Source organism: Pipistrellus hanaki (genome assembly GCF_964339955.1).
Source record: "Pipistrellus hanaki genome assembly, chromosome: 7".
NCBI lineage: Eukaryota > Metazoa > Chordata > Mammalia > Chiroptera > Vespertilionidae > Pipistrellus > Pipistrellus hanaki.
Window position 1 is genome coordinate 25,375,310 of NC_140509.1, and position 27,985 is coordinate 25,403,294.

Genomic DNA, 27,985 nt, shown 5'->3' on the forward strand with positions numbered 1-27,985 from the left:
ATCACAGTATTTATCAGTGTATAGTAATTTAAAGTCCAAACTTAGATATATATATACAGAGTTCAATAGAAGCTCTCCAGAGCAAAGTCCTTGGAGAGCATCTACATTTTTAGAAGTTGGGAAAAAGAGACAATTGGCCCAGTAAGATAAGAGGACCAGTAAGAGACCTTGGTGGCTTGGAAGAAATAATCAACCATGTCAAATGCTGTCTGGTGTGGACATTTAATAAGATTAACACAGATTAAGTATGTGGTTTAGTGAAATAGAAATTCTTGGTGACCTTGATTTAGAATGATTTTGATGGAGCAATGGGAACAAAAGCCAATTGTAGTGGCTTATGGAAGAATGGAAAATGAGGAACAAGGTGGTGATTATAGATAACTCTTTCAAGGAATTTTGCTGTGTAAGGGAACAGAAATGGTGTGGTAATGGAAGTGGATGTGGGATCTAGCACTTCCTTATTTATTATTTTTATTTATTTAAAAAAAACATTATTGTTAAAAGTATTACATGTGTCCCCTTTTGTCCCATTGACCTCTTATAGCCTGCCCCAGGAGTTTTTAAAAAATATATATATATTGATTTTTTACAGAGAGGAAGGGAGAGGGATAGAGAGCCTGAAATCTCGATGAGAGAGAAACACCGACCAGCTGCCTCCTGCACACCCCCCACCGGGGATGTGCCTGCAACCAAGGTACATGCCCCTGACCAGAATCGAACCTGGGATCCTTCAGTCCGAAAACCGACGCTCTATCCACTGAGCCAAACCGGTTTCGGCTTTTTTTTTTTTTTTTTTTTTTTTAAAGGAGATACAGGTATATAGCATTAATGGCAATGATCCCATAGAGAGAGAGAATTTGGTGATATAGGAGATATTATGTGATAGATGAGGTTAAAAAATCCATGAGATGAGGGGGTGGGATTCACGTTGAAGGGTTACATAGAAAAGGAAGATTGTATGTGATAGGACAGATACAAGTTGATTTAGTGATGGGAACATGTGAGAGCTGACATTTTTCTGTTTTCTCAGTAAAAATATGAAGTGAGAAAACCAAATGAGGTTGAAGTTGAGGAACGTGATTGTTGGTTTGAAAAGAGAGGAGAACAGTGTAAAATAGATGTTTTCAAAGTAGGAGAGGAAATTTTCTGAGAAAATTTAATAGGATTAAGGCAACAGCTTGAATTATCGACTTAAGATTTGTGGCTTATACATTTAAAGTGAGACCTGTCCACACCAGAGCTTATTTATTTATTTATTTTCCAGGTATCTTCAGCTGTTTGTAGGTTATTCCGGTGAAGGATAGAAGTTGGTTTTCACTGGTGTTGTGATTTTGCCAATGCAGAAGTTTAAAGGAGAGAATAAAGGCATTAAGTATGCTAAGGAGCAGTAATAGTGTTGGACTATTTAATCAAAGTTGGTTTTGTGGGAAAGTGAAGGCATAGATGATAAAAATGATAGTTTAAGAATGTGGAAGGAGACTTTAGAATAAATAAATTGGTGTAATAGGAGGTCAGAGCAGTGGAATGTTTAGACATTTTTTGGAGATGCACACGAATTAGTAATGGTGAATTGGGAAGTCCTTTGAAAAGCTGAGCATTCAAATTACAACATCAATCAAGTACATTTGTTTTAAAACCAGAGATTTGTGAATTTTGTGGTGGTAGAAAGATCATTAAATCATTTGCTCATTTAATAAGTTCAGCCACATTTTCTAAATAGTTTTTTAAAAAGTTAATGCATATATGTGAAAAGTAACTAGCTTTAAAAGCCATTATTTAAAATGGAAAAGAGGATATTTGGTTTTTTTTAGCTTTAGGGCCACGTGTTAGTCACTTAATTTCTAATTAAAATTGATTTTAATTAGAATTTTTTAAAAGCTGAGGTATAACTGGCACAGCATATTAGTGTTAGCTGTACAGCATAATGATTTAATATTTCTGTATATTATGAATGATCACAGTAAGTCTAATTAACATCTGTCACAATACATAGGTTTAGAATGTCAAGAATATTTAAATATGGAGCAGTTAGAAATAAGTAGTCATTTTAAATCAGTTTATTTTGTTTATAAATATACATCTGTATTAAAAAGAAAAATATGTTTTTAAAAACAAAGTAATGTGTTTTGATATGATATTTATTTAAATTAGGTGCTCATGAGAAGCAAGAGGTAAAAAAGAAGAAGATTGAAAAAGGATCGCCTAATGTGCATCCTCCTGCTGCCCCAGCTGCCAAGCCCTCTGCAGATCAGATCCGGCAGAGTGTCAGACACTCTCTCAAAGACATCCTGATGAAAAGGTAACACACATTACTGTTGTGGGAGATGGAATAATACATGCTTCTCCTATTTGAAAAATAATTGAATTGTTCTAATTTTAAGACTTACAGATTCAAATTTGAAGGTACCAGAGGAAAAGGCAGCAAAAGTTGCCACAAAAATTGAAAAAGAGCTTTTCTCTTTTTTTCGGGACACAGATGCTAAATATAAGAACAAATATAGAAGTTTGATGTTCAATCTGAAAGATCCTAAAAACAATGTAAGTGTGTTTTGTTCATGTTCATAGATACTTATGCTTCCTACTTTACTGAATGCATAAAGATTTAAGATTGTAATACAATAGATCTATAATTTCTTGAAGTGAGTCCAGGGAATTTTAATAGTCTTTTGCTTCTCGATTGAATTCTGCTTAGTGGTGACTAGTATTATAGAATGAGCTTATTAAAATATAAAATACTAAATCTGTCATAATCTGATTTATGTGAATTTCCTTTATTCCTTGTTCAATCCAATTTGTTAAGAATTCGTATGTATTCTTCAAAAATGATTAATCTAAAATTGACAATACTATTTAATACTTCTGATTTAAATTGGAAAATAACTGCATTCTTTAAAGTAAATTGCATTTAGATTAAAAAAACTATTTTAAGACATTTTTATTACATTAAATATGACTTTAGTTCTAAATATCTTTTAGCAGTGGCGTAAACATTCACAATGAAACCTTAACTTTTCCTGGGATTTGTTTGTGGTTTAGAATTTAAAAGTTGTGTGTGTGTAGATGCAAATGTCTTGCATATTTGGTTAAATTTGACAAAGCTTTCACTTAAATGATAGCAATTAGTCAGTTTGCATACCTATATTTGCTGTAGTATGTGATTTAAGTATTTTCTTGAAATATTCGAACAGCTGCTTAAGAGAATTCTACAGTGCAGAATCTCACGTTATGGTCTAGAGCAGTGGTCGGCAAACTCCTTAGTCAGCAGAGCCAAATATCAACAGTACAACTATTGAAATTACTTTTGAGAGCCAAATTTAAAAAATGTCTTCTAATGTCACTTCTTCAAAATAGACTTGCCCATGCCATGGTATTTTGTGGAAGAGCCACACTCAAGGGGCCAAAGAGCCGAGCCGCATTGTGGCTCGCGAGCTGCAGTTTGTCGACCACGGGTCTAGGGGATCTATTACTTTTTTTTTTTTTTTAAATATACTTTATTGATTTTTTTACAGAGAGGAAGGGAGAGGGATAGAGAGCCAAAAATATCGATGAGAGAGAAACATCGATCAGCTGCCTCCTGCACACCCCCCACCAGGGATGTGCCCACAACCAAAGTACATACCCTTGACTGGAATCGAACCCGGGACCCCCCAGTCTGCAGGCCGATGCTCTATCCACTGAGCCAAACAGGTCTTGGCTACTTTTTGAATTGTGTAATCTGGAAGTTTTTCTTCAATAAGAAATTACTTCTTATCTGCCGGGACCGGTTTGGCTCAGTGGATAGAGCATCGGCCTGCGGACTGAAGGATCCCTGGTTCGATTCCGGGTAAGGGCATGTACGTTGGATGCAGGCACATCCCCAGTAGGAGGTGTGCAAGAGGCAGCTGATCGATGATTCTCTCTCATTGATGTTTCTAGCTCTCTATTCCTCTCCCTTTCTCTCTGTAAAAAAATCAATAAAATATATTAAAAAAAAAAAAAAAAGAGAGATTACTTCTTATAGGTTTCTTTCTTGCAGTTGGTTCTTCCCTCTGGAATTCCTACAGGCCTATTAGGATTTAAACATTTGCAATCTTAAAAATATGAAAGTCATCATATTTAGTAAAGCTCTTTTATATATTACTTTGTCTGTTATGACAATATGTTCTTAGGAATACATAATACAGCTTTGGGATAGATGTTGTAATGTTTCCAGCATCATGTGTTGCTTTTTGTGAGATGTGTATTTTGCTGCCTTAGATAAGCTCCTAGGCTACAAGGCTGTTATTTAGTCTTGTGGTAGGCAATATGTAAATTATAAAACAATTATGTCAGTTTTCAAAATTGCATCTTATTTATTACAAGTTTTTGGATAGCCTTTTTTTTTTCTTCTGAAAATGTTTTTCTCCCTTTCCCATTTTTAAATACTTATAGATATTATTTAAAAAAGTACTGAAAGGAGAAGTAACCCCTGATCATCTTATAAGAATGAGTCCAGAAGAACTAGCTTCGAAAGAGTTAGCTGCTTGGAGACGAAGAGAAAACAGACATGTAAGATTACTCATGAATATGTGTTTGATTATATTAAAGTCTATATTTTTTAATATATTTTATTTATTTTTCACAGAGAGGAAGATCTCTGCTACTTTTTTTCATTTTAAGTTTTCAGGTTACCATAAATACTTTTGTGTTTTGTTATATAATTTGTAAATCAGATGGTGGGAAAAATTGGTGCATCTTATCTTAGTCACATCTTGACTTTCAGAAGCCCAGTATTATGAATATTGGTAATTTGTAGATCTGGATTTAATTCAGAATGAAATTTTTAAAAAAATATATTTTATTGATTTTTTACAGAGAGGAAGGGAGAGGGAGAGAGAGTTAGAAACGTCGATGAGAGAGAAACATTGACCAACTGCCTCTTGCACACCCCCTACCGGGGATGTGCCCGCAACCAATGTATATGCAGGGACTGGAATCGAACCTGGGACTCCTCAGTCTGCAGACCGACGCTCTACCACTGAGCCAAACTGGTTTCGGCCAGAATGAAAATTTTGTCGGTTCATAATTCATTTGAAGTTTCAAATGCCAAAAGCTTTGAAAAATGTTTTTCCTGTAACAAATTTACTGATAAAATTGACCTGAATTGCTATGTCTTAATGTATTCACAGAAATGTGTATTTAATTAAGTAGCACTAACTGGAATGTTATGTAACAGATACAATATGTGCATCATATTGAATTTTTAAAACTAAAAAATTCTAAAAGTCACTGATGGTAAGAGTTTTTAGTTGAAGGTTGTGAACCTAAGATACCTTTAAAGATTTAAGTATGTATGTGACTTGAGGAATGAGGTAGCCCATCATCCACTATTTTATTACAGTGGTCTCAGAATATTAGCCCTTTATTCTAGAAGTTCTGGCTACTTATAATTCATATTAACTACATAATTCACCTGATTCTTCATAATATTTATCTGCATCTTAGGTATTAAGCTTCCAAGTAGATCTTCTGCCAAATCTATTTTGAAGTACCAAAGGCCTTGATTTGATATATTATACTTTTTCAAGTATTTCTTTACTTTCAGACTGTATAATTTCTCCTGTTCTTTTACTTATTTTTTTTTTTTAATTTTTATTTTAATGAGAGAGGAAAGGACAGGGAGAGAGAGACACACACACACATCAATGAGAGAGAACAATCAGCTGGCTGCTTCCTGCATACCCCCTCCTGGGGATCAAACTCCTAACCTGGTCACATGCCCTGACCAGGAATCAAACCAACAACCTAATCAGCAACCTAACTGGCAACCTCTCGGTGCATGGTACAACACTCAGCCAATGGAGCCATGCCAACCAGGGCTGTTTTATTTTTTGAAAATAGTATCTCCTCTTCTTATTCTCCATAACCCAAATATGCACACGCCTTTCTTCTTTGAAACTGAGGCTGCAAGTATCATCTGCAGTAAAGACCAGCTTGTTTTATCTTTAGGTCTTGTACCTGATTTCTTTAAATGATGATTTGTATTAAACTAAGGCGAGCTAAATAATCAGACCCTTCTTTTACCCATTCTTAACCTCTTCCATTCTCATCTACCTTTTACTAGTTGTTACACTTTATTTTGTTTTATTGCTGAGCTTTGTTTTTTTAAAAATATTTTCTCTTAGACCATAGAGATGATTGAGAAAGAGCAGAGAGAAGTGGAAAGACGACCAATCACAAAAATAACTCACAAGGGTGAAATAGAAATTGAGAGTGATGCTCCAATGAAAGAACAGGAAGCAGTCATGGAGATTCAGCAGGTAAAGATAATAAAAATGTTGTGTTTTATAGTGCTCAAAGCATATAGAACCAGAAGAGGTTTCTTTGCCTAATGGTCTTAAAGTAGAAGAATCTTAAAAACTGTATATACATATATATTTTTTAAAATATATATTTTATTGATTTTCCACAGAGAGGAAGGGAGAGGGATAGAGAGCTAGAAACATCGATGAGAGAGAAACATCGACCAGTTGCCTCCTGCACACCCCCCATCGGGGATGTGCCTGCAACCAATGTACATGCCCTTGACCGGAATCGAACCTGGGACCTTTCAGTCTGCAAGCCAATGCTCTATCCACTGAGCAAAATCGGTCCCTGCTGTAAGTGCTTTTTGAGAGCTGGTGAAACTTCTTATTTTTAATTATTAGTGAGGAAATAATATGAAATCTTGTTAGACATCTTGAAGAAAGGAATGTTTACGTCAGTTAATATTTAAACATTTGTTATTTAACAAAGTAGTTAAAAACAACCTGTAGATGGAACAGTTTCATTTTAGAAAAATGCCAGTATGAAATATAAGTTGATGTTAATTGAGGCTAAAACTAATTTTGCTCTGACTTTTGTTAGGAACCAGCAGGTAACAAGTCTTTGGAGAAAACCGAAGGATCTGAAAAACAAAAGGAGGAGATTGACTCTATGTCTACAGATACCACAAGTCAACACAGACAACATCTTTTTGATCTTAACTGCAAAATTTGCATAGGTAAATGGAATTTTCCTTCCTAAAATGTTGCTTTCACTTGGAAAGGGGGTTACTTGTATTTGTAATTTAAGTAGCTTTTTGTTTTCCTAGTATAATTGGTAAAGCACCTACCTACTCCCTTTGAGCAATGGCACATTTTTTGTGTGTGACTTCTTCAGGCTTGGCATGTAATTTAATATTATTGTGTACTTTCCTACCTAGAATCAGTTGCATTATATAAGATCTAAACTTATCAATCCAGTGTCATATGACTAAAATTTAACCATTACAATAGACTTCAGAAATTGTGGACAGTGGTGATGGTACTGTCATTTAGTAAGTGAAGGAGTGAAATAATATTCATATTGTATTACTATATGTAATAAATGTAACGTCAGAAATTACCTTTTTCTCTAGTATTCTTTTTTTGTTGTTGCTAATCCTCACCTGAGGATATGTGTCAATTGATTTTTTTTTTTTAAAGGGAGAATGGAAGTGGGGAGGAGAGACACAGAGAGAAACATTGATGTGAGAGAGACACATTGATTGGTTTGCCTCCTGCAAGTGCCCTGTTGCAGATTGAGCTTGTGACAGACACTGCGGTCCTCAGACTGACACACTATCCACTGAGCCAAACTGGCTATGGCTTCTCTAATATTTGTATTTTTGGTCATTCATTTAATAAATATTTGAGTTCTTACTCCTTGCCAGGCACTTTGCTGGAAGAAAGGAATATAGTGAACCAGTCAGATGCTAATCCAGTGTTTAAGAGAAATTGTAGTTCAATGGAAAAGACAGGTGATGAGTTAACAGAGGTACAGTTGTTATAAATGTATTTGGGTAGCAGAAAGACCTGGTCTAGATTGCATTGTTAGGAGAGGTTTGGCTGAGAAATTGATATTTACACTGAGACACGAAGGTTGAGAACTATGCCTGCAAAGAGCGGAAAAGACCGTTCTACTAGGAATGGCATGAGCTTGACTTGAATTCAAGGAGAAAGGCACATGATATGTTTGAAGAGATATTTAGAAATCAGATTTCATAGTATCTTATAGCAGTTGCTTTCAAACTGCAGACTGTGATGTAAGAGTAGAAATAAAATCTAGCAACTAGAATTTCAAGGAAAAGCAGGTATCCTATCTAATAAAGAGGGAATATGCTTATTGATTGCCATGCTCTCAAAGGTGGGGGCGTCCACAGCCAGAAGGTGGCAGCACCCAATTCCCTCAGCCTTGCTGTGGTGGCATGTGCACTGCACGGCTGGGCCCACCTCCAGGAGTCAGTCCCCCAGTCTCCTCAGCCTCCCAGCTGCCCAGGGCTGGACCGAGGCGCAGGCAAGCCTCTGATGTTGGCTGTCTAGCTGCCCAGGGCCAGCCCTAGGGACGACCAAACGACTGATCAAGCAGGCTGTGTGGAATGATCAGGCCAGTGGGGGGGGCCATGAGGGGTGACCCGGCCAGCAGAGGGGGCAGTTGGGAGTGACCAGGCCAGCAGGGGGGGCTGTTGGGGGTGACCAGGCTGATATGGGGGGCAATTGGGGGTGATTAAGCTGGCGGGGGGCAGTAAGGCCATCGGGGGGAGGGTGGGGGGGCAGTTGGGGGTGACCAGGCAGGCAGGTAGATGAGCAATTAATGTGCCAGTGGTCCAGGATTGTAAGAGGGGAGGGATGGCCGACTGCCTGCCTAGACCTGCAGTTGGACATCCCCTGAGGGCATTTCTGATTGGAGAGGGTGCAGGCTGAACTGAGAGGGCCCCCCCCCCAATCCCCAATGCAATAATTGTGTGCACCAGGCTTCTAGTTTATATATAAGAAAAAATGCAGACATAAATACACGCATATCTGTAAGGTATATGTACATGTACATACACCCCTGTAGTGACTAATGGGTCATGATGTAAAAATATTACTTTAGAGATAATAAAACATGCTGAAAATCTACTTTTGTAGGCCACATTAAAGATTTTGTCTTTTTTTTTTTTTTTTTAACCTAAGAATAGTGGATAGTGACTTAATTGTTTTAGAAGGGAAATGACTTGATAAGATTGGAACTTTATGAAGATACATCTGACTTTGCCTGGAGATTACAGTCCAAGTCAACAGAGAAAGGAAGAAGAATAGATAAGAGTCCAAGTGGGAGATGGTGGTATTTTAATTAGAGTGGTAGTATTGGAGATGGAAATAAGTAGGAGTTTTGAGAAAATACCCAAGTTAGTAATATTAACACATGTTGGAGATTGACTGGAGTTAGGGCCTAAGAAATGATAATGTGTTAAGGAAGATTTTACATTTATATTCAATTTATTCATAAAGGTGAAGAATCAAGAGGTTTTTTTTTTTTTTAACTTGAGATAATAGTTCTCAATGTTTATATTTTTATTATAGTATACTGAAGGAATGATACTTTGTTCAGAACATGAAAAAGTCTTTTAAGTTAGTTGATTGTTGCTCTCCATTATTATACAGAGACTAGATAAAATTATTATGTTATGTAATTTTCCTATAATAATCTTAACAAAATTAGGTGTATTAACATATTTTGCAGTCTCTGTACAATGATAAAGACTAAAGGTCAGAGTGTTTTTTACACATTGTTATCCCTAAAGAAAGCTATCCATGGTGTTTACTAGTATATAAATATACCCAGTTAGTTCTTTTATCTGGGAAAAGTCTTTTAAAAAAAATTTTTGATTTTTTACAGAGAGGAAGAGAGAGGGATAGAGAGTTAGAAACATCGATGAGAGAGAATCATTGATCAGCTGCCTCTTGCATACCCCCTTCTGGGGATGTGCCCGCAACCAAGGTGCATGCCCTTGACCAGAATCGAACCTGGAACCTTTCAGTCCGCAGACCGACACTCTATCCACTGAGCCAAGCTGTTTTCCGCGATCTGGGAAAAATCTTAATAAAAGTACTCTTAGTTATTTATATTAATTTCAGATATTTTCACGGCAATTGTTTGGTAATGGTAACGCAGAAACATTGGTTAATGAATGCAATTAGACTTCTTTTCTGAATGTTTTAGGGATTTTTTTTTGTTTTGCTTTTTGATATAATAGCAATATAATTTTCTAAACTTTACTAATATTTTTCATGTTTAGTAATGAAGTCGCACTGCACTATGCATGTATTACATGAACTACTCATGTTACACAAAGTAGAATATTGATTTGTTTTACTTAGTTCTTAAGTTACTTCTGAAGACTGTTGGAATTTGGTGTAGTTTAGTTTTAAAAATTTGCTAGGATATCAAGAAACCTATATTAAGTTCTACTTATGTTTCCATTTCAGCTTATCTGAGCTGCTTAACATTCTTTTTATCTAATTTTTCACATTAATCATAGAAGTATAATATGTCAGTATGAGAAATATGATTAAAAATTACTCCAGGAAATGTATGGTCATGCAACAATTCAGTCAGAGAAACTGAATAACTTTAGGAGTAGAAATGAAGTTACAGAAATTTAAATTCACAAATATAGCTTATTTTGGTGTCTTCTGGCTTTAGGTCGAATGGCACCACCTGTAGATGATCTTTCTCCAAAAAAGGTGAAAGTTGTTGTTGGAGTATCTCGTAAACATTCAGACAATGAAGCAGAAAGTATAGCAGATGCATTGTTTTCAACCTCAAATATTTTGGCTTCTGAATTCTTTGAGGAAGAGAAACAAGAGTCTCCAAAATCAACAACATTCTCTCCTGCTCCACGGTAATTTTCTCTTAGTATAACCTATAATAATCATTATAAATATTTGCCAACTTACATGGAGTTCTTCAAAAACAGAAACCTTTCTTTAGGAACCTTTCTTTTAGGGACCTTTCTTTTGAGAAAATAATTGTATCTCCCCATGCTCTAAATTAATTGAGATAAACACAAGACTGGGAAAGTTAGAGATAAGAATATGTGAGGACTTGACTATAAAATTCCCTTTAATTATGTTCATGCCAAAAGGCAGGCGAAAGGTCATTAAAGTAAAATTGTTTGCATTTCTCTGGACATTGATTCTATCTAAGCCAACTAAGAAGGATGACATTGTAAAGCATGACTATGTAAATATGAGTATAATTTTATATAATGCAAATATAAATTTTTTTAATCAATAGTCTTTACATATTCTAGCCTTTTTGACATGTTAAAATAGAGAAATAATTGATGACTATGTAGAAAATACATTTATTCATGAATATATCTTTAGGCTGAAAACTTTTTTATGTCATTTTTTTAGTCCAGAGATGCCTGGAACCGTTGAAGTTGAGTCTACATTCTTGGCTCGATTGAACTTCATCTGGAAAGGTTTTATCAACATGCCTTCTGTTGCAAAATTTGTTACCAAAGCCTACCCAGTGTCTGGTTCCCCTGAGTACTTGACAGAGGTAACTGAACTTTTCTGCCTTTCTTGACATACGTGTTTCTGAAAGCACTAGGCAAGGAAACAACATAATAAAAATCACAAAAATGCTAAAAATATTTCATTTTTATTCAGAATAAAAATATTTATTGACATTGATCCTTCAACCATTCAGTTAATGGAATTATGAGTTCCCAAATGGAGTTTTAGAACTATAGAAAACTGTGCTCTGAAAGTGTTAAATCCACGTTAGAATATGCATGGATATTTAAGATTTTGTTTAGTACAATTTTTGTTTATATATTATAGCTTTCAGGAAGATTTTTCATTGTTAACAGCGTTCTAATTCTCCTACTGCTTGCTTTTTCAGCTTCATGACTATAATTCTTACCTGCCTGTTTCTGTGAGTGAGATATAGACTGTAGTTGAAACTTTAGAGCTCATTGACACTCCCATGAGACCAATGGCCATAGATGCTGTAGTGGTTTCCTTGGCTGGTTTTATTTTATTACTGTTTTTTTGAGATATGATAGAAAGCTTAACCAGTATGAAATTATAACCCTTGGTTTTCAAAGTCCATTTCCCTTACACCAGTCTTAGAAAAGCTGGGGCTTTAGTAGAGCTAAAAGCAAAGCCAGTGACCCGAGTTTCCATTCCATGGTGAAGCTGGATCCACAGCATCAGACTACTTCCAGGCCATCAGTCTGTTGTTGTGGGAGCTTGAGAGCCCTGCAAGCCAGGAGTTCTGCTTGAGCAGCAAGAGAGGAGGGGCCAAGAGCTTGGCTATTCTTTATCTGAGGGAATAGGAACTATGATGCAATGTTTATGGATAATAAATAGCTGTAATATTATATACAGTATGATAAATGAGAAAATATGATAATTTTTAAAACACTGAAGCTTGTTTTTCCCCCATGTTTATGTGGGAGGGAAATATATCAATGATCCTTTACTGTATATTTTTCTATTAATCATATTCATATCTAACATTCACTTTTTCCATTCTCAGTCCACTGACCATAAAGGCAAAAGTTAAAAATAAATTTCTTTAGTAAGTCGGTAAGCCAAAATTATATATATGCTTGCTCTTTTTTTAGAAGTTTTTAAAAAAATATGTTTTGGTTTCTGAAAGAAGGAGGGAGAGAAGGGATAGAAACATCCATTATGATAGAGGATCATCAGTTGGTTGCCTCCTGAACCTCCCTTCTACTGGGGATCAAACCCACAGCCTTGGCATGTGCCCTGACTAGGAATCCAGTTGAGTCACGGATCAATGCTCAACCACTGAGCCTGTCTGGCTGGGTGCTTGTTCTTTTTGTTGTTGTTTCATTGGGATTTTTAGAGAGAGGATGGGAAAAGAAACATAAATGTGAGAGAGAAATATCAATTGGTTGCCTCCCGTATGTGCCCGAACTGGGTATTGAACTGCAACTTAGTTATGTGCCCTGACCAAAAATCAAACCCAAAACATTTTGGTATATGGGACAATGTTCCAACCAAATGAGCCATACCTGGCCCGGGCTATGTTTATTCTTCTGAAGACTATCATACATTTTAGTTGTCTTTGTATTAGGCTGATGTTAGTTTAACTCAGTGTAACGGTGATTATCTGATATTGATCAGTTTACTGGTTATGTTTTTTGTTAATGAATATTATTTTTACATATGGTTTGTCATTTTTATACGAAATATTAAGTGGACCCATGGTGCTCTTCTTTCTGACCATAACTATTTAGAAACTTAGTTTTTGATCAGTCCAATGTGAAGATCCCTCTTCTTTTAAATGGATAATTAGGCCAAAACCGGTTTGGCTTAGTGGATAGAGCCTCGGCCTGTGGACTGAAAGGTCCCAGGTTCGATTCCGGTTGGGGGCATGTACCTTGGTTGCGGGCACTTCTCCTGTAGGGTGTGTGCAAGAGGCAGCTGATCAATGTTTCTCTCTCATCGATGTTTCTGACTCTCTATCCCCCTCTCTTCCTCTCTCTAAAAATCAATAAAATATATTTTTTTAAATGGATAATTAGGTGCTGAACTATGGAACCGTTTAGATTTTAAACAACTATTATTCTACTTTCTGAGCCATTTTTTTAAGTTTTATTTAGAGAAATATCGATTTGTTGTTCCACTTATTTATACATCCATTGGTTGATTCTTTTTTTTTTTTTTTTTTAAAGGTAGTTCCATTTTTTATTTTTATTTATTTATTTAATATATTTTATTGATTTTGTACAGAGAGGAAGGGAGAGAGATAGAGTTAGAAACATGGATGAGAGTCATCGATCAGCTGCCTCTTGCACACCCCCTACTGGGGATATGCCCACAACCAAGGTACATGCCCTTGACTGGAATCGAACCTGGGACCCTTCAGTCCCCAAGCCGACGCTCTATCCATTGAGCCAAACCGGTTTCGGCCATTGGTTGATTCTTATATGTGCTCTGAAAGGGGATCGAGCCCACAAACTTGGTATATCAAGGTGATGCTCTAACCAACTTAGCTACTGGGCCAGGGTGATGAGCCATTTTCTATGTGATTACTTTCTAGAACTCCATTTCTGCTTTCTGGATATTTTTAGTTTGGTTGGGACAACAAGCCCAAATAAAATATTTAAAGCAATTAATAACTTAAACTGAATTGAATTTAATATCAATTAATTATACTTTTTGGTTTTTGAGTCCATGGGAAAAATAGAAGTATTCTGATTAAAGTTTTAAATATTTTTTTAATATATATATATTTTTTGATTTTTTTACAGAGAGGAAGGGAGAGAGAGAAACATCAATGAGTTGCCTCCTGCACTCCCTGGGAATGTGCCTGCAACCAAGGTACATGCCCTTGACTGGAATCGAATCTGGGACCCTTGAGTCTGCAGGCTGACACTCTATTCACTGAGCCCCAAACCAGTTAGGGCAAAGTTTTAAATATTCTTAATTGCAGTTCTTAATTGATTTTACTTGTAATTGTTTTCAGAAAAATTGTGCCTTTAAAAAAAGTGAACCTTATGTTACTACAGTGATATTCTTTTTTGTGCAAAAATGTATACTATCATCAAACATCAGCTGTTAATGATTAAGGCATACCTCCATCCACTACCACCAAATAAGGGGCCCAGGTGTATGGGAGGGGAAAAAAAGTCTCCCCGAATAGTCTGCATTTTTCCTGGATTGTCATGTTTGCCATTATTTCTCTTTCCTTCTGAAATGAACATGACCTCAAATTGTTTAACTGTATTTTGGGCATCCACCTAATTCATTTGGAACTGACAGTTGAGGTAAGGCCTAATTACTGTCTGCATTCCGATGATGCAGTTCACAATCTTTTTATTTACTTAATTTATATTACTATTTCAAATTAGTCATAGAGCTAAACTTGTATGAGCTATGCGTATAATAAATATATGTTTACATATTAATCACCTTCATTTTTACCACAGGATCTACCAGATAGTATTCAAGTAGGTGGCAGAATATCACCTCAGACAGTTTGGGATTATGTGGAAAAACTTAAAGCATCAGGAACCAAGGTAAGGAAAACTTTTTTCACTATACCGGTTTGAGAGAATATTTGGAAAGTAAACCATTGAGTTCTTATACAAGGTCTCTTGGGGAGGGAACCAGAACAAATTCTAAATCTAAATAATATAGTTAACAAAACTGAATTAAAGCCATTTACTAAAGCTTAGAATAGCCCATTATTCCTTTTGTGTGTTTTTTCCCTTCCGGTGTGCTTTCTCAATGACTTCTTCAATGTTTTGAAAGAAATGTTTTAGAGTAAATATTGAGATTCATCTTGGAATTTTAAACTTTCTTTGATTATAGACATTTGTTTTAGTTAGTGCATGGGTTAAAACCCTAAAATATAATTCCTCAAGAATATAAGAGTATTTTTATTTTATTTTATTATGTTAGGAGGCCATTCATTCAGGGTGCTTCAGCAGCTCTGGTTCTACAAATTATTGAGAGACCAGCCAGCCTCTTCTCTCGTTACTTTCCCGGTTCTAAAACTTGTCCTAATCAGTCATGCACGGTCAGAGCTGACTTACCTGCAGCACCAGTGACAAAAATGAATGCCTGTCCAGTTATTTAAAAAAACACACACATTTGTATTGATTTTTGGGGAGAGAGGAAAGGGAGAGAGAACATCTATATGAGAGCAAAACATCAAGTGGATGCCTCCTGCCACCACCTCCCACCCCCTCACAATCCCGGTATGTACCCCCGATGCAGAATTTGAACCAATGACCTCTCAGTGCACGGGGCAACACCCAACCAACTGAGACACACTGGCCAGCTCTTGTCCAGACCTAAAAATTGCAAGTTATTTCACTTCTTCTACCTTCCATTGGTAGAATTTAGTCACATAGCTGCTAAGAAGGAATCTCTGGAAATGTATTGTAGTATTGGATGGCCATGTGCTAGCTAAATAAAAGTCAAGGGCTTCTCTTTGTAATAGGAGGAAAAGAGGGGAATAGATATTAGGAGGTCATTAGTAGACTCTTTAATAATAATTTTTGTTTTTTGTCAGTACTCTACAGGAAAGATTAGTCATTAGAAGAAGTTGTTTCTCCCACCAAGGATGACAGTACCTAGCATATTATAGACATTTAAAAAATAAATTTTGAGTAAGCAAACTTTTTTTTAAGTAATCTAAAATGGATCTTAAGCTAAAAAGAATATTTTCCATTATAGATTTTAGAATTGAAATGGATAGTATTAGAATACATTTGAACTTTGAAGGTCTTAAAAAAAATTAACTACTTTCTTTTGCTGATACTTTTTCATTACAGCAGAAGGCATGGGAAAGTATTTCGTAGTAGCATTACTCAGACATTTCGGGAATCCCTCTTGATCTATTCCTATATTGTTGCCAAACACTGTATATTATGCCTCCATCTTGAACTGACAAAAACATACTAGTTGTTACCTCTAGAAGAGGACAGTTAGATGACAGACCTTTCCTAAGAGGTAGAGCCATAGTTCAGCTCATCACATGGTTTCTGTAGGATCTGCATCAATTTAAGCTTGTAGCAGATCTAGTTTCCCCCATTTTGACAGTATACCTTTGTGAAAAAGCATCCTCTTTTTTTTAATTTTTTTTTTTTTTTTACACTATTAAATTGGGACTCTTGTCTGAAACAAAGCCAAGAACCCAGAGGCAAGCACCTTGGTACCTGAGTAAACCAAATGATTTTCCAAATTATATGGTCTATGTGCATAAAATTCCTCAATTTAGTCCCTGTAGATTGGATTATCAGTGAATTTGTGGGTATGTGTACATGGTAGATGCCATTAATTTGCTGTATGGTGAGAATACAGTCAGCCCTCTGTGGAGGTTGTAATTGTAACATTGAAAATCGGGATATAGTATTGATATAGAAAGTCTTGGGTTTAAAAATCTCTGCCACTGAGAAGCGTGTCATTTTGTACACATTAATTATCTTGGGATGTAATTTCTTAACTGGATGCCTTTAGGTAAGTCCATCAATGGGTCAACAAAAATCTTTTCCCAAGAGTTGTTTTAGTATTCTTCCCTATATTTAAGTTGGTATACCATGTTATTTAGTAATCATCATTATACAATTCAACTGGTTAAGAAATGGTTGTTTAAAATTATAACCTGAACGATAGCTTGGTTTTAAATACCATTTATTTTCTTGAATAGGAGATTTGTGTGGTTCGCTTCACACCTGTTACTGAAGAAGATCAAATCTCTTACACTTTGCTGTTTGCATACTTCAGCAGCAGAAAACGCTATGGGGTAGCTGCTAACAACATGAAGCAGGTTAAAGACATGTACCTTATTCCGTTGGGTGCCACGGATAAAATTCCACACCCTCTCGTGCCTTTTGATGGACCTGGTAGGTATATATTTTAATAGAGTGAATAAAACTAAGTGGGAGGTGGGACCAGAGTGAAAAAACTGACTCTGCTTGTTGTCTTGGGATTCAGGTCTCTAGAGCTGACCTGACAGGGAAGAACACCCACTTAATAGGCTGTAATATGCTACATGTAAATATTTACACTGTTTGTTTATTGATATTAGAGAGACTGGAGGGAGAGGCCAGAACCATTTGTTGTTCCACTTATTTGTGTATTCAGAGGTTGATTCCTATATGTCTCCTGACTGGGGATCGACCCCACAAACTTGTCATATTGGGATGATACTCTACCCAACTGAGCTACCCAGCCAGGGAAATTTACCTTTTATTTTAGGAATCGAAACTGACTTAATTTATGTTTTTTATGCAGGGCTTGAACTACATAGACCCAATCTGTTGTTGGGCTTAATTATTCGCCAAAAACTGAAGCGGCAGCACAGTGCTAGTGCCAGCCACACTGCTGAGACCTCTGAAAATGTACCGGTAGCATTGCCACCTGAAAAAAAAAGTAAAACGGAAGTTTCCTCAGAGGAGTCACCAGAGGAAGAAAATGACTTTTTCAATTCTTTCACAACTGTATTACACAAACAGAGACCTAAGCCTCAGCAAGCTGTTCAGGAAGACCTTCCAGCTGTAGTGGAACCTTTAGTGGAAGTCACCAAACAGGAGCCACCAAAACCTTTAAGATTCCTTCCTGGAGTATTGATTGGCTGGGAAAATCAGCCTTCCACTCTGGAATTAGCAAATAAGCCTCTTCCTGTGGACGATATACTTCAGAGCCTTTTGGGTACTACTGGTGAAGTATATGAACAGGCTCAGTCAGCGACAGAACAAAGCACTCTTAACGAAATTCCATTTATCAGTGAGCAAGCTGACCCCAAAGCAGAGAACGTAGATAAAGTAGCAATGGATGGTGAAGCTAAGGAGGTAAAGGGTAAAGTAGATCATCTTTCAGAATCTTCAGGTAACTCAGTACCAGTAGACGAAGAAACCCCAGGAACGGGGCCCTCCTCCATTTCTCCTGGAGCTTCGGTGAGCCTTAGTCTCAGAGGCAAACCACCCGATGTTTCTACAGAAGTATTCCTAACAAATTTATCAATTCAGTCAAAACAAGAGGAAGTTGTGGAGAGTAAAGAGAGACCATTAAAAAGCCAGCTGCTGCAAGATCAAGAGGATAATTTGCAAGATAATCAGACTTCAGATACCAGTTCTCCATGCAAATCGAATATAGGAAAAGGAAACACAGATGGCAGTGTGAGTGGCAGTGAAAACCTTGCTGCTAACACAGCTAAGTCCCCACAGTTTATCAACCTGAAAAGGGATCCTAGGCAGGCAGCAGGACGAAGTCAGCAGGTAACGGCTTCAGAAAGCAAAGAAGGAGATAGTTGCGGGAATGGAGAAAAGCACACCCTGCCTGGGCCGTCACACAAGGAGCCCTCACCAGAACAAACCAATGCAGAGGAAAAGTTGTCTTCTGTAGAGAAGAACTCAAGTCCTCAGCAGAAGGATAATTCAGAGGTTGCACAAAACTTGGCATCAGAAGACAAACCCACTTCTCAAACAGAACAAGCAAAACCCTCAGAGGAGAATATTTCAACGCAAAATATTGAAACTGTGCACCCGTTTCGAAGAGGATCGGCAGCACCACCATCTCATTTTGAAGTTGAAAACACAAGTCAATCAGAATTTCCTTCTAAAAGCCTCAACTTTACCTCCAGAAGCAGCAGTCCCAGAACAAGTGCGAACTTTTCACCCATGAGGCCACAGCAACCCAACCTTCAGCATCTCAAGTCTAGTCCTCCTGGATTTCCATTTCCGGGGCCTCCTAATTTTCCCCCTCAAGGCATGTTTGGATTTCCACCACATTTGCCACCTCCATTACTTCCCCCTCCCGGCTTTGGCTTTGCTCAAAATCCCATAGTTCCCTGGCCACCTGTTCACCTGACGGGCCAACCTCAACGTATGATGGGTCCCCTTTCACAAACATCAAGATATGTAGGCCCCCCAAATTTTTTCCAGACTAAAGACATTCGAAGACCAGAAAGGCGCCATAGTGATCCTTGGGGTAATAGGCAAGACCAACAGCAACCAGATAGGTCATTTAATAGGGGTAAAGGGGATCGCCAGAGATTTTATAGTGATTCACACCACATGAAGAGAGAGCGACATGAAAAGGAATGGGAGCAAGAATCTGAAAGGCATAGACGCAGAGACAGATCCCAAGACAAGGACAGAGACAGGAAAAGCAGGGAGGAAGGGCACAAAGATAAAGAGAGGCCACGGTTGTCACACAGTGATCGCGGAACAGATGGAAAAGCAAGCAGAGATGGTAGGAATGTAGACAAGAAACCAGACAAACCTAAAAGTGAAGACCATGAAAAGGATAAAGAACGAGAGAAAAGTAAACACAGAGAAGGAGAAAAGGACAGAGATAGGTACCACAAAGATAGGGACCACACTGACAGAGCTAAAAGCAAAAGGTAAAATCTGCGAGCTGCTTCAAGATTACTCTTAAGTAAATGTTAAATGTTGTATCTTAAAGACTTTATGATTGCCTGCTAGGATTGTGCCATCTTTCAGACTTACTATTGGTGGTTTGCAGAACAATAAATTCCGTGTGTTGGTGCGGAGTGTTCTGTACCAGTGCTCATCATCCCTTCTTCATACCAACTGTCCTAGTTATAGGAATATTTTTAAAAGTTTTACATTGCTGTATATTCAAAGATTTGTTTTATTAATATGCAATAAAGGCTTAGAAATTTTAGTTTTATTCCTTAATTGGTAAATATAGTTAACTCTGGAATATATTTACTGCCTCTAGTGAATGTTCTTTATGACTAATTTGAGAGTAATGTGTACTCTGTAAGTTTGTTTAAATTGCACTGTTTTTAAAGAAACTAGAGAAGCAACACAAAGGCAAGCAACTTCATAATCAGATTATATTAATCAGTTTATTGGGCAGTTTCTGACCAAGAAGCAGAAGCCCAAGGAGAACATTTCCTGCTTTGATCTGCACTTCCTGAGGGCACGTGTTACCCTGTATATGACAGCTTTGTGGTAGATCATTAGTTTCCTTTTCCTTTTGCCTCTTCAGGAACTTGAATACTTAAGCTTGTACATGATCTTGTGTTTTGCTATCCTTTTTACTGTAAAATGTAAATATTTTAAGGGATATTTTGATTCTAAATATGATAAAAGAATTTCTCACCTATTTTGTGTGTGTGATTTGAAATTCAGTAAAAGAATTTCTTCTCTAAAGCTCTGATTACTTTCATACCTTTTTTTTTTTTTTAACTCAGCCAAGAACATTCATACAGGCATAGCTATCTGTGTCAGGCATTAGGTGAGGGGAAAACCATTTTGTCTTAGAGGTTGCTGATAAAAAAAAAAAATCATGATTTGAAGAGGGAGAATTTTGAGCTACCAATGAAAAACTGCAGCGAATAGCCCACTTTGTAGGTATGTTTCTGAAGACTTGTCACTCTCAAAATTTGGTACGCTGACTAATCATGGTGAGACCACAGAAATTTATGAGAAATGTGTTGTGAATCTCTATAAAATGTGTAATTAACCCTAATTTGGTTTGGAGGTAACTGCAGTTTTACTTGAAATAGAAAGCATATGGAGACTATTGTTAATCCAAATATAAAGTTAATTACAATATAAACTACACATTGTATTGACATAATTCAAAGCATTGGCTACCAAATGATTAATACTTGAGGCCAACAAAAAAAGAGAAACCGGTACTTTTACTTACCTATATTAATGAAGAAAAATATAAATGGCTTCACAAAATTAAGAAGGGTAATGTTTGATGTCCTAAAAAGTTTAAGGATTTAGAGTTAAAAATTAGGTTTGAAATGGAATCAACCTTGTTATGTATTTCTCTGCTGAGAGAAGCGGAAATTCAAAACCACACATTTTGTCTAATTTCAACAATTTGCATCTTTTTTGTCCTTAATTCTGAAGTTTTTCAACATAAAAGTTCTGAAACGACTTGTATTTAAGTAAAATTTGTTTAATTGTAGTCTGTTTTTCTTTTGGAAACTAACTTATTTAAAAACTGTAAACAAAACAATTTGATGGGTCATCTTTTGCATAATCAGGAAAAAATTGTCAAGAATTCCTTCCCTTTTCCCCCTCAAAAAACCCCCACACACAACCAAATCCCCCAAAATTAGCCTTTTGATTTCAAATATGTACTAGTATGTTGCTAGTAAATTTGATTTTACTGATTTATTTGGTAGGAGGTTGATCAGACAACAGACAACAGATTTTTTTTTTGTTGTTGTTTTTGTTGCAAAGTACAAGAATGGGTTAATCAGCGAAGAAAACCTTAAAGTCAGTTTTGCCTGTCTCTTAGCCAGTAGTTTATTATAATATATTGTTGTGATGGTTTAATAATTATTTAATCATATCTCATTGGATCTTGTCACATCCTCTATGCAGGGGTCTTCAAACTACGGCCCGCGGGCCACATGCAGCCCCCAGGGGAGTCTGATCCTGCCCGCCAGGTTTTTTGGGCAGTGAGCGCAGCCAAGGTGTTACAGTAGGAATTAGTAGTTCATATAGTCCGGCCCTCCAGCTCTCTGAGGGACCGTGATCTGGCCCCCACTTTAAAAAGTTTGAGGACCCCTGCTCTATAGGATGATTAATGATAACCACCTCCTGGGATTATGGGGCTACTAAGGATTCAAACCGTATCTCCTAACCCCTGGCTCACTGAAACTGGCAAGTAGGGAGAGTAAGGGGGAAATGAGAAAGGTTTTCAATGAGTGGTAGATCCATAGCCATTCTCCGTCCTTAAGTCTCAGCCAGCCTTCTACCAACTACCGAGTTACACGAAGTTCATTTTTCTCCTGTTTTAAGAAAAACTTGCTCTTTAAAAAGTTTAATGCCAAAGATAGTTTTATACATACCTCTGTTGAAATAAAATGTACCAGGGTGTCTCGGTACCTACAAAGTCCACCCCTTGTGGCAACAAGAAAGCCTCCATGAACCCTCTGTATTGCAAACCTTGTGCTGAATGCTGTATATAAACCTTGTTGAGCCTGGAAGGTAAAGATTTATATTAGAACTGAGGAAACTGGTGCTTGGAAAAGTTAGATTGCTGTGATCATGGCTGGGATTCTAGCCGAGTTTTATTTTTCTCCAAAGTCAATAATGTGTGGCAGCTGTGCTCTGAGAATTGAGAGCCGGAGAGTCAATAATGTGTGGCAGCTGTGCTCTGAGAATTGAGAGCCGGAGAGAGGGTCAGAAGCCTGGTTATTCTCTACCTTTCCCAGCCTTTTCCTCCCCATCCTGCTAACCTATTTGAAACACTGCAGAGTAGTCCACTCCTTAAAGTGAGCAGGATGATACAACCAAAAACTTGTGAGTTCTGCAGCCCTTATTTTTCTTGTTTATGGCAAACATTACAAACTTAGTGGTTTAAAACCACACAGATTTATTATATTAATACCTGTAAATCAGAAGTCTGCTGTGGATCTCAGTGGGCTGAGATTAAGATGTCTCAGACGGTGCATTTCCTGGAGGCTTAGAGGAGAATCCGTTTTCTTGCTTTTTCCAGCTTCCAGGGGCCACGGACTTTCCTTATGGTCCTTTCCTCCCTTTTCAAAGCCAACAATATAGGCCCCAGTCTCAGCTGTCTCTGAGGCTCCCTGTTCCACCTTTAAGGACCCTTGTGATTCCTGGGGCCCACCCAGATCACCCAAGGTGGCACCTGAATTCCATCTGTGACATTAATCCCCCTTTTCCATGTAACCTAATGTATTTACTGGTTTCAGGTATTCCGATGTAGACCACTTTGGGGCCCATTCCACTTATCACAGCTCTTGGCTCAGTAATTGTAGCTTAGTTGTGGGTGAATTAATCTTAAAAATTGGGAGTTATAAAATGTCTAAGGCCATAGTAAATATGTTTAGATGTTAAGAAAAATAACGCCAAGAATAGAAAATGGTTTAACAGCATTCTTGCCATAAAATGTGTACCTTTAAAAGTCAGATTTCATTATCACTATCAAGGATTTTTTCCCCCCAAGCAATATCTCAAGAGTGAAATGAAGTGGTATGGACCAAAACAGGTTTAGGTCAGAGTTTATCAGGTAACATTGTGGTTTCTTTTAAAAACAAAGCCCCCTTTGAATCAATATATAGACATTCTAGAATTCCACATATTTTGCTCACACACTTTTCAATGTTAATAAGAATGGTATGCCTGGCAACAATAGTGCCAAAGTTCTCAGCTTTAGTTCTAGGGCCTTCCAAGAATGTCTATCACTTTCTGATTGCAAAAATAAGGCTAAAAAATTATCCATAAAGTTCTTCAAATGGCAAATTACTTACCTAGTGTCTTTGTAGTGTAGCCTGGAGCCCACACAGGCAGATTTTGCATTTAGACATTAACTGCACCAGTCCTCCTTTTGTAGTCTGTTTAACAGATAATTACATGTTTTTCGTCTTAAATTTTACATGCTGCTTGTTACTAAGTTCTTTTCTTCATAGTCCTATTAGTGCTTTGTATCAATCATGTGTTATCAGTTGCTTTTTTGGTGGCAAAATTATAAATATCAAACTGAAAACATTAAGTAGCAACAGCAATAATGGTGGTGGAGTGCAGGTGGGGGTGAAAATGCTATTCACAATTACATCCATCACTGGTATTGGGCAAAACTGAGTTTCTCAAGTTATCCTTTTAACAGTACAGATATCAAGAAAATAACTTACAATGGCTTTATTTAGATCCTCTTTTTCTGCCCAATTTTGAGACCTGTAGACTTGACCTTCAGTATCTTACACATTAGGATATTTGCCTTCACATTTGTAAGTGATAGTTATATGCTATTTAAAGTTACAAAAACCAATCCTTATTGATGACTTAATGTGGAAGATAAGGATTTAGCTCTCACCAGCCAACTCCTTCCCCGCCTTCCCACGTTCACATAATTTTTGTTTTAAGTCAGTATTCAAACTTAACATTGCCAATCGTGAATATTTATAGATGAGCTATATAATAGAATATTTCCTTATATAATTATCTTTAATAACACTTGCTTATTTTATTTTTCTTTGTGTATATCACTAATTCATTCCCACCTAAATTTTATTTAAAAACAATTCACAGATTAATAAACACTAAATGAACTAATGGAGTAAAAATTTAACAACATACTTACAGATGAATTGGTGTCAAAAAAGAACCAGAATCTATCTTTAGCTATAGACTATTTCAGATAATAGTAAACAGTTGATTTTCAGCAAACAATGTGCTAAAGAAATAACTACCAAAACAAATACATTTACATATCAGTATATAGTATATTAAAGTAACTACTATAAGTTTGTGTAACCTAATTGTGTCCATCTCCATTATAAACACTACCCTGATTCAATTAACTTAAGTTCGTTTGAATCCTGAAAAAATACATCTTTAATATTCAAAACTCCCTAGGTAACTAATATCATCATAGTTCAGAGCAACAAATTTTTTGTGTGAGTCAATATCCTCAGAATTAGCCTGCCATCTAGGTAGGCCTTAAGAGTTTGATTTTGACTTGATATGGTGCCATTTATTATAACAGAATGTACCATCGGTACAGAGACACTTTCTCCTAAGTTAATGCTATTTTCAAAGACTGATTATGTAGACCAATTGCCAGAAAATCACTTTCTTCATTTTTAGCTTTTCCTAACCACACAATTAAGCCTTCTCTTTCAGTAATACTGAAATTTAAGGATACAGTAGTGAGCTGGAGATTTTTCTATAATGTGGGCCAATGTATTTAATGTAAGAATTACCCATAAATTTTGCAGTTGAAAATAAAGTTTTGTTTTCACAATATCCAAAGGACACAACTGTAAGAGAATGACCGGTCAGGTATACAGAGAGATTGGAGGAGACAACGGTTATTCAAACAGTACACAGACTGGTCACATATATTTCCAGTCCAGTGTGGCAAACATCTGCAAAAAAAGTGGTGCCATTTACCATACATTCACCCCTATTTCTGCACACGGTGTACCCACAGGCTGTCCCATCACAGTCACCTACAATACATTTGAGCCACCTTTCGCTCCTAGTTCAGTTAATTGTAATTCTTGATTATTTATAATTAACTTCTCAGACATAGCCTTGAAAACCTCCCGGCCCATTGGCTGTTGCCATGGGATTTACAAGACTTAAGGAAGACACTCCTCCAATGTGGAAGTCAGCATTTGTGTTCAGGTGGCTCATAGCGTTGGCCTTTCCTGTTACATTTATCCCCATCCAGACCCAGGTAGCCTTTTGCACCAACTCTTCCTGCCTTAATCACATGCCAAGTGCCTCCATTAGTACTTACGTTTTGGAGAGTTTCTGGAATGGCAGTTATGTCACCCAGATTGTAGTGAAGTTGAACAGCATTATATATATATATAATCACCTGTTGAGAAAGAAAACCAGTTTAGTAACAGTGAAATGTTACTCCATTAAAAACGCTTGCTCTTCCTGGCCACTTGAATAAGATTTGGTTTTGGAAAAAGAAGGTAACAAGTCTTGGTCATAATTATGGTAAAGAATTTTCTTTCCATTTACAGATCAAAGTATACGTGTATGCATTCATTCACAGTCTGTATTCTTTTGTTCCGGAACTGGCTACATACGTTTTCCATAGTTACATTCCCCATTGAGTGAATGAATGTATGGTGGTACTAACTTAAAGTGAGGCGTTCCTTTAAATAATTTTAGTAAAGTGTGAATGTGTAAAAATAAGCAGTGTTTGCTACAAGCCATCGACTTTGCTTTTGACAGATTGGGGAGGCAGGTAAAAGAAACGAGCAGTTATAGTTACGCTCTGAAAACCTTTTATTATAGTGTATGTGTTTCAGCCATGTCTTTGGCATCAAGCACACAGACCCCTAGCTGAGATCTCTGGGTTTTAAAGGTGCCTCAGATTCCAACTCAGTATCTCAGTGTGTGAATTCTCTCCCACACACCTGGCCTCTTCTAGTCTTCCCCAACTCAGTGAGCCACTCCCTCCATCCCGTTCTTCAGACCAGAAATTTAGGTGTGATACTTTGGATCCATCTTTTCTTTAGTCCGCTCAGAACCTGTCAAACAGGGGTCTCTGATCAAACAGATGTTTTAGCATTTAGGTTCATTGTAACATCTTGATTCTGTCCACTTCTCTCCTGCCACTTTAAATTGACTATCATCTCACTCTTCTCCCTTTCCAACTGATTTTCTAGTCTACACCGAAGCTCAAGTGATCATTTCAAATGAAATTCTATTATTCTACCTTTAATGGCATTAACTACTGTGGGGACAAGAACTTAAAAATCTTTGACACACCGACAAAGGCTCTGCAGGTTCCGGGCCCCTCTTTACTTGGAGTGTCTTCGCTCCCTGTCCCTCCACTCGACTCCAGCCACACTGACCTTGTGGGGGCGTGTCATCCTCCTGGTTCAGAACCCTCGCACGCGCACGTGCTGTCTCACTGGAACACCCCTTCACCTCACCTAGGCAACTCCCACCCTCATTTGAGCCCTCAGATCAAATGCCACTCCCTCGGAGAAGTCTTCTTTGGTCAGGGATTTTTGTTTTGTTTTCCTACTAGTGTTTTAATAGCATTAGGCCTCTCTCTCTCTCCTTCACAATATTTATCTCATAATTATACAGTCGTGTGTGAAAACATTTGAACAAACGATCCAGCGTGTGTTTATGAAGTGGCAGGGAGGTACTCGGAGGAAAAGTCAACGCAACTGTCCGCGCGTGGGAAAACGACGCGGGCCTTCGCGCACACTCTTGTTTCCAGAGGGCAGTCGAGTGGTGCACCTAACAAACTCCTCGGGAATCTTCCTCAAAACAGCATTTCCCTTTCCTCTGTCATCTCAGGTCACTGGAACGTTCTTTCCTCTCCTACTCAAGAACACGTGGCACCTGCTACTACTTTTTCCCTCTTCCCCTTCCGAAGTGCCAGGCCACCTCATCTCCCGCCCACAGTAATGTTCATTCTCCCCTTTGTGGCCACACCAGGCCACTCTCGGGCGGGCCGGAGACCTGGCAGCTCTGCGGTCCTGTCCGTATCATTTCCACCCGAGACAATGCAAAGGATGGCTCTCTTGCTTCAAACATTTTCTCATAATTTCTGGATATAATCTGTGTCATGAAATCTATTATTTAATAGCTGCCCCCTTCACTAGCTTATAAGCTTCATGAGAACAGGGGCTGCATCTGTTTTGGCCCAATAGTTGGCCTCCAACTGGAGATGGTGCCTGGCACTTAATGAGATACTCAGTAAGCAGCTGTTGCATTAAGAAATACATTTGTATAGTTGTGTGTGTGTGTGTGTGTGTGTGGGGGGGGGGGGGGTGAGATTACTGAATAGTTCCCAAATACTGGTTTTCTGGCATTAAACTCCTATAATATGTAAATTTTAAAATTGTTAATTTCCCCAAAGAGAGAGAAATTCAACTTATTTCCTGTTTTCTAACATGAACACATGTGAAGTCTAAAGAAAGAGAAGCAGCATTGCAAACAGATTTTACAAGACAATATTAAATTCAGGTAGAATTACTTAAAATGTGCATATCATAAAAAACTAAAATAATGAAACAATTGATATTAAGTCTTAAAAATTTATAGCACTCTGGCCCTGGTTGGTGCGGCTCAGATGTTTGGAACATTGTCCCTTACACCAAAAGGTGGCAGATTTGATTTCTGATCAGGGCTCATACACAGGTTGTGGGCTCAGTCCGTGGTTGGGGTACATGCAGGAGGCAGCTGATGGATATTTCTCTCCCTCTG

The 27,985-nt window shown here is 37.4% G+C and overlaps 1 protein-coding gene across 12 annotated transcripts in view; it reads left to right on the forward strand.

Moving 5' to 3' along the window:
- Positions 1-20,411, forward strand: part of PHF3 (PHD finger protein 3) — an 84,791-nt gene extending 64,380 nt beyond the window's left edge. For all 12 annotated transcript variants that reach the window (XM_084890369.1, XM_084890378.1, XM_084890377.1 and 9 more), the window contains 10 exons: positions 2,152-2,299; positions 2,382-2,538; positions 4,411-4,527; positions 6,144-6,278; positions 6,865-7,000; positions 10,486-10,684; positions 11,202-11,349; positions 14,756-14,845; positions 16,984-17,179; positions 17,571-20,411. In XM_084890369.1, the coding sequence (XP_084746495.1) occupies positions 2,152-2,299; positions 2,382-2,538; positions 4,411-4,527; positions 6,144-6,278; positions 6,865-7,000; positions 10,486-10,684; positions 11,202-11,349; positions 14,756-14,845; positions 16,984-17,179; positions 17,571-19,684 (3,440 nt within the window). In that variant the 3' untranslated portion in view covers positions 19,685-20,411. The remainder of the gene's footprint in view (positions 1-2,151; positions 2,300-2,381; positions 2,539-4,410; positions 4,528-6,143; positions 6,279-6,864; positions 7,001-10,485; positions 10,685-11,201; positions 11,350-14,755; positions 14,846-16,983; positions 17,180-17,570) is intronic.
- Positions 20,412-27,985: the final 7,574 nt, after the last annotated feature.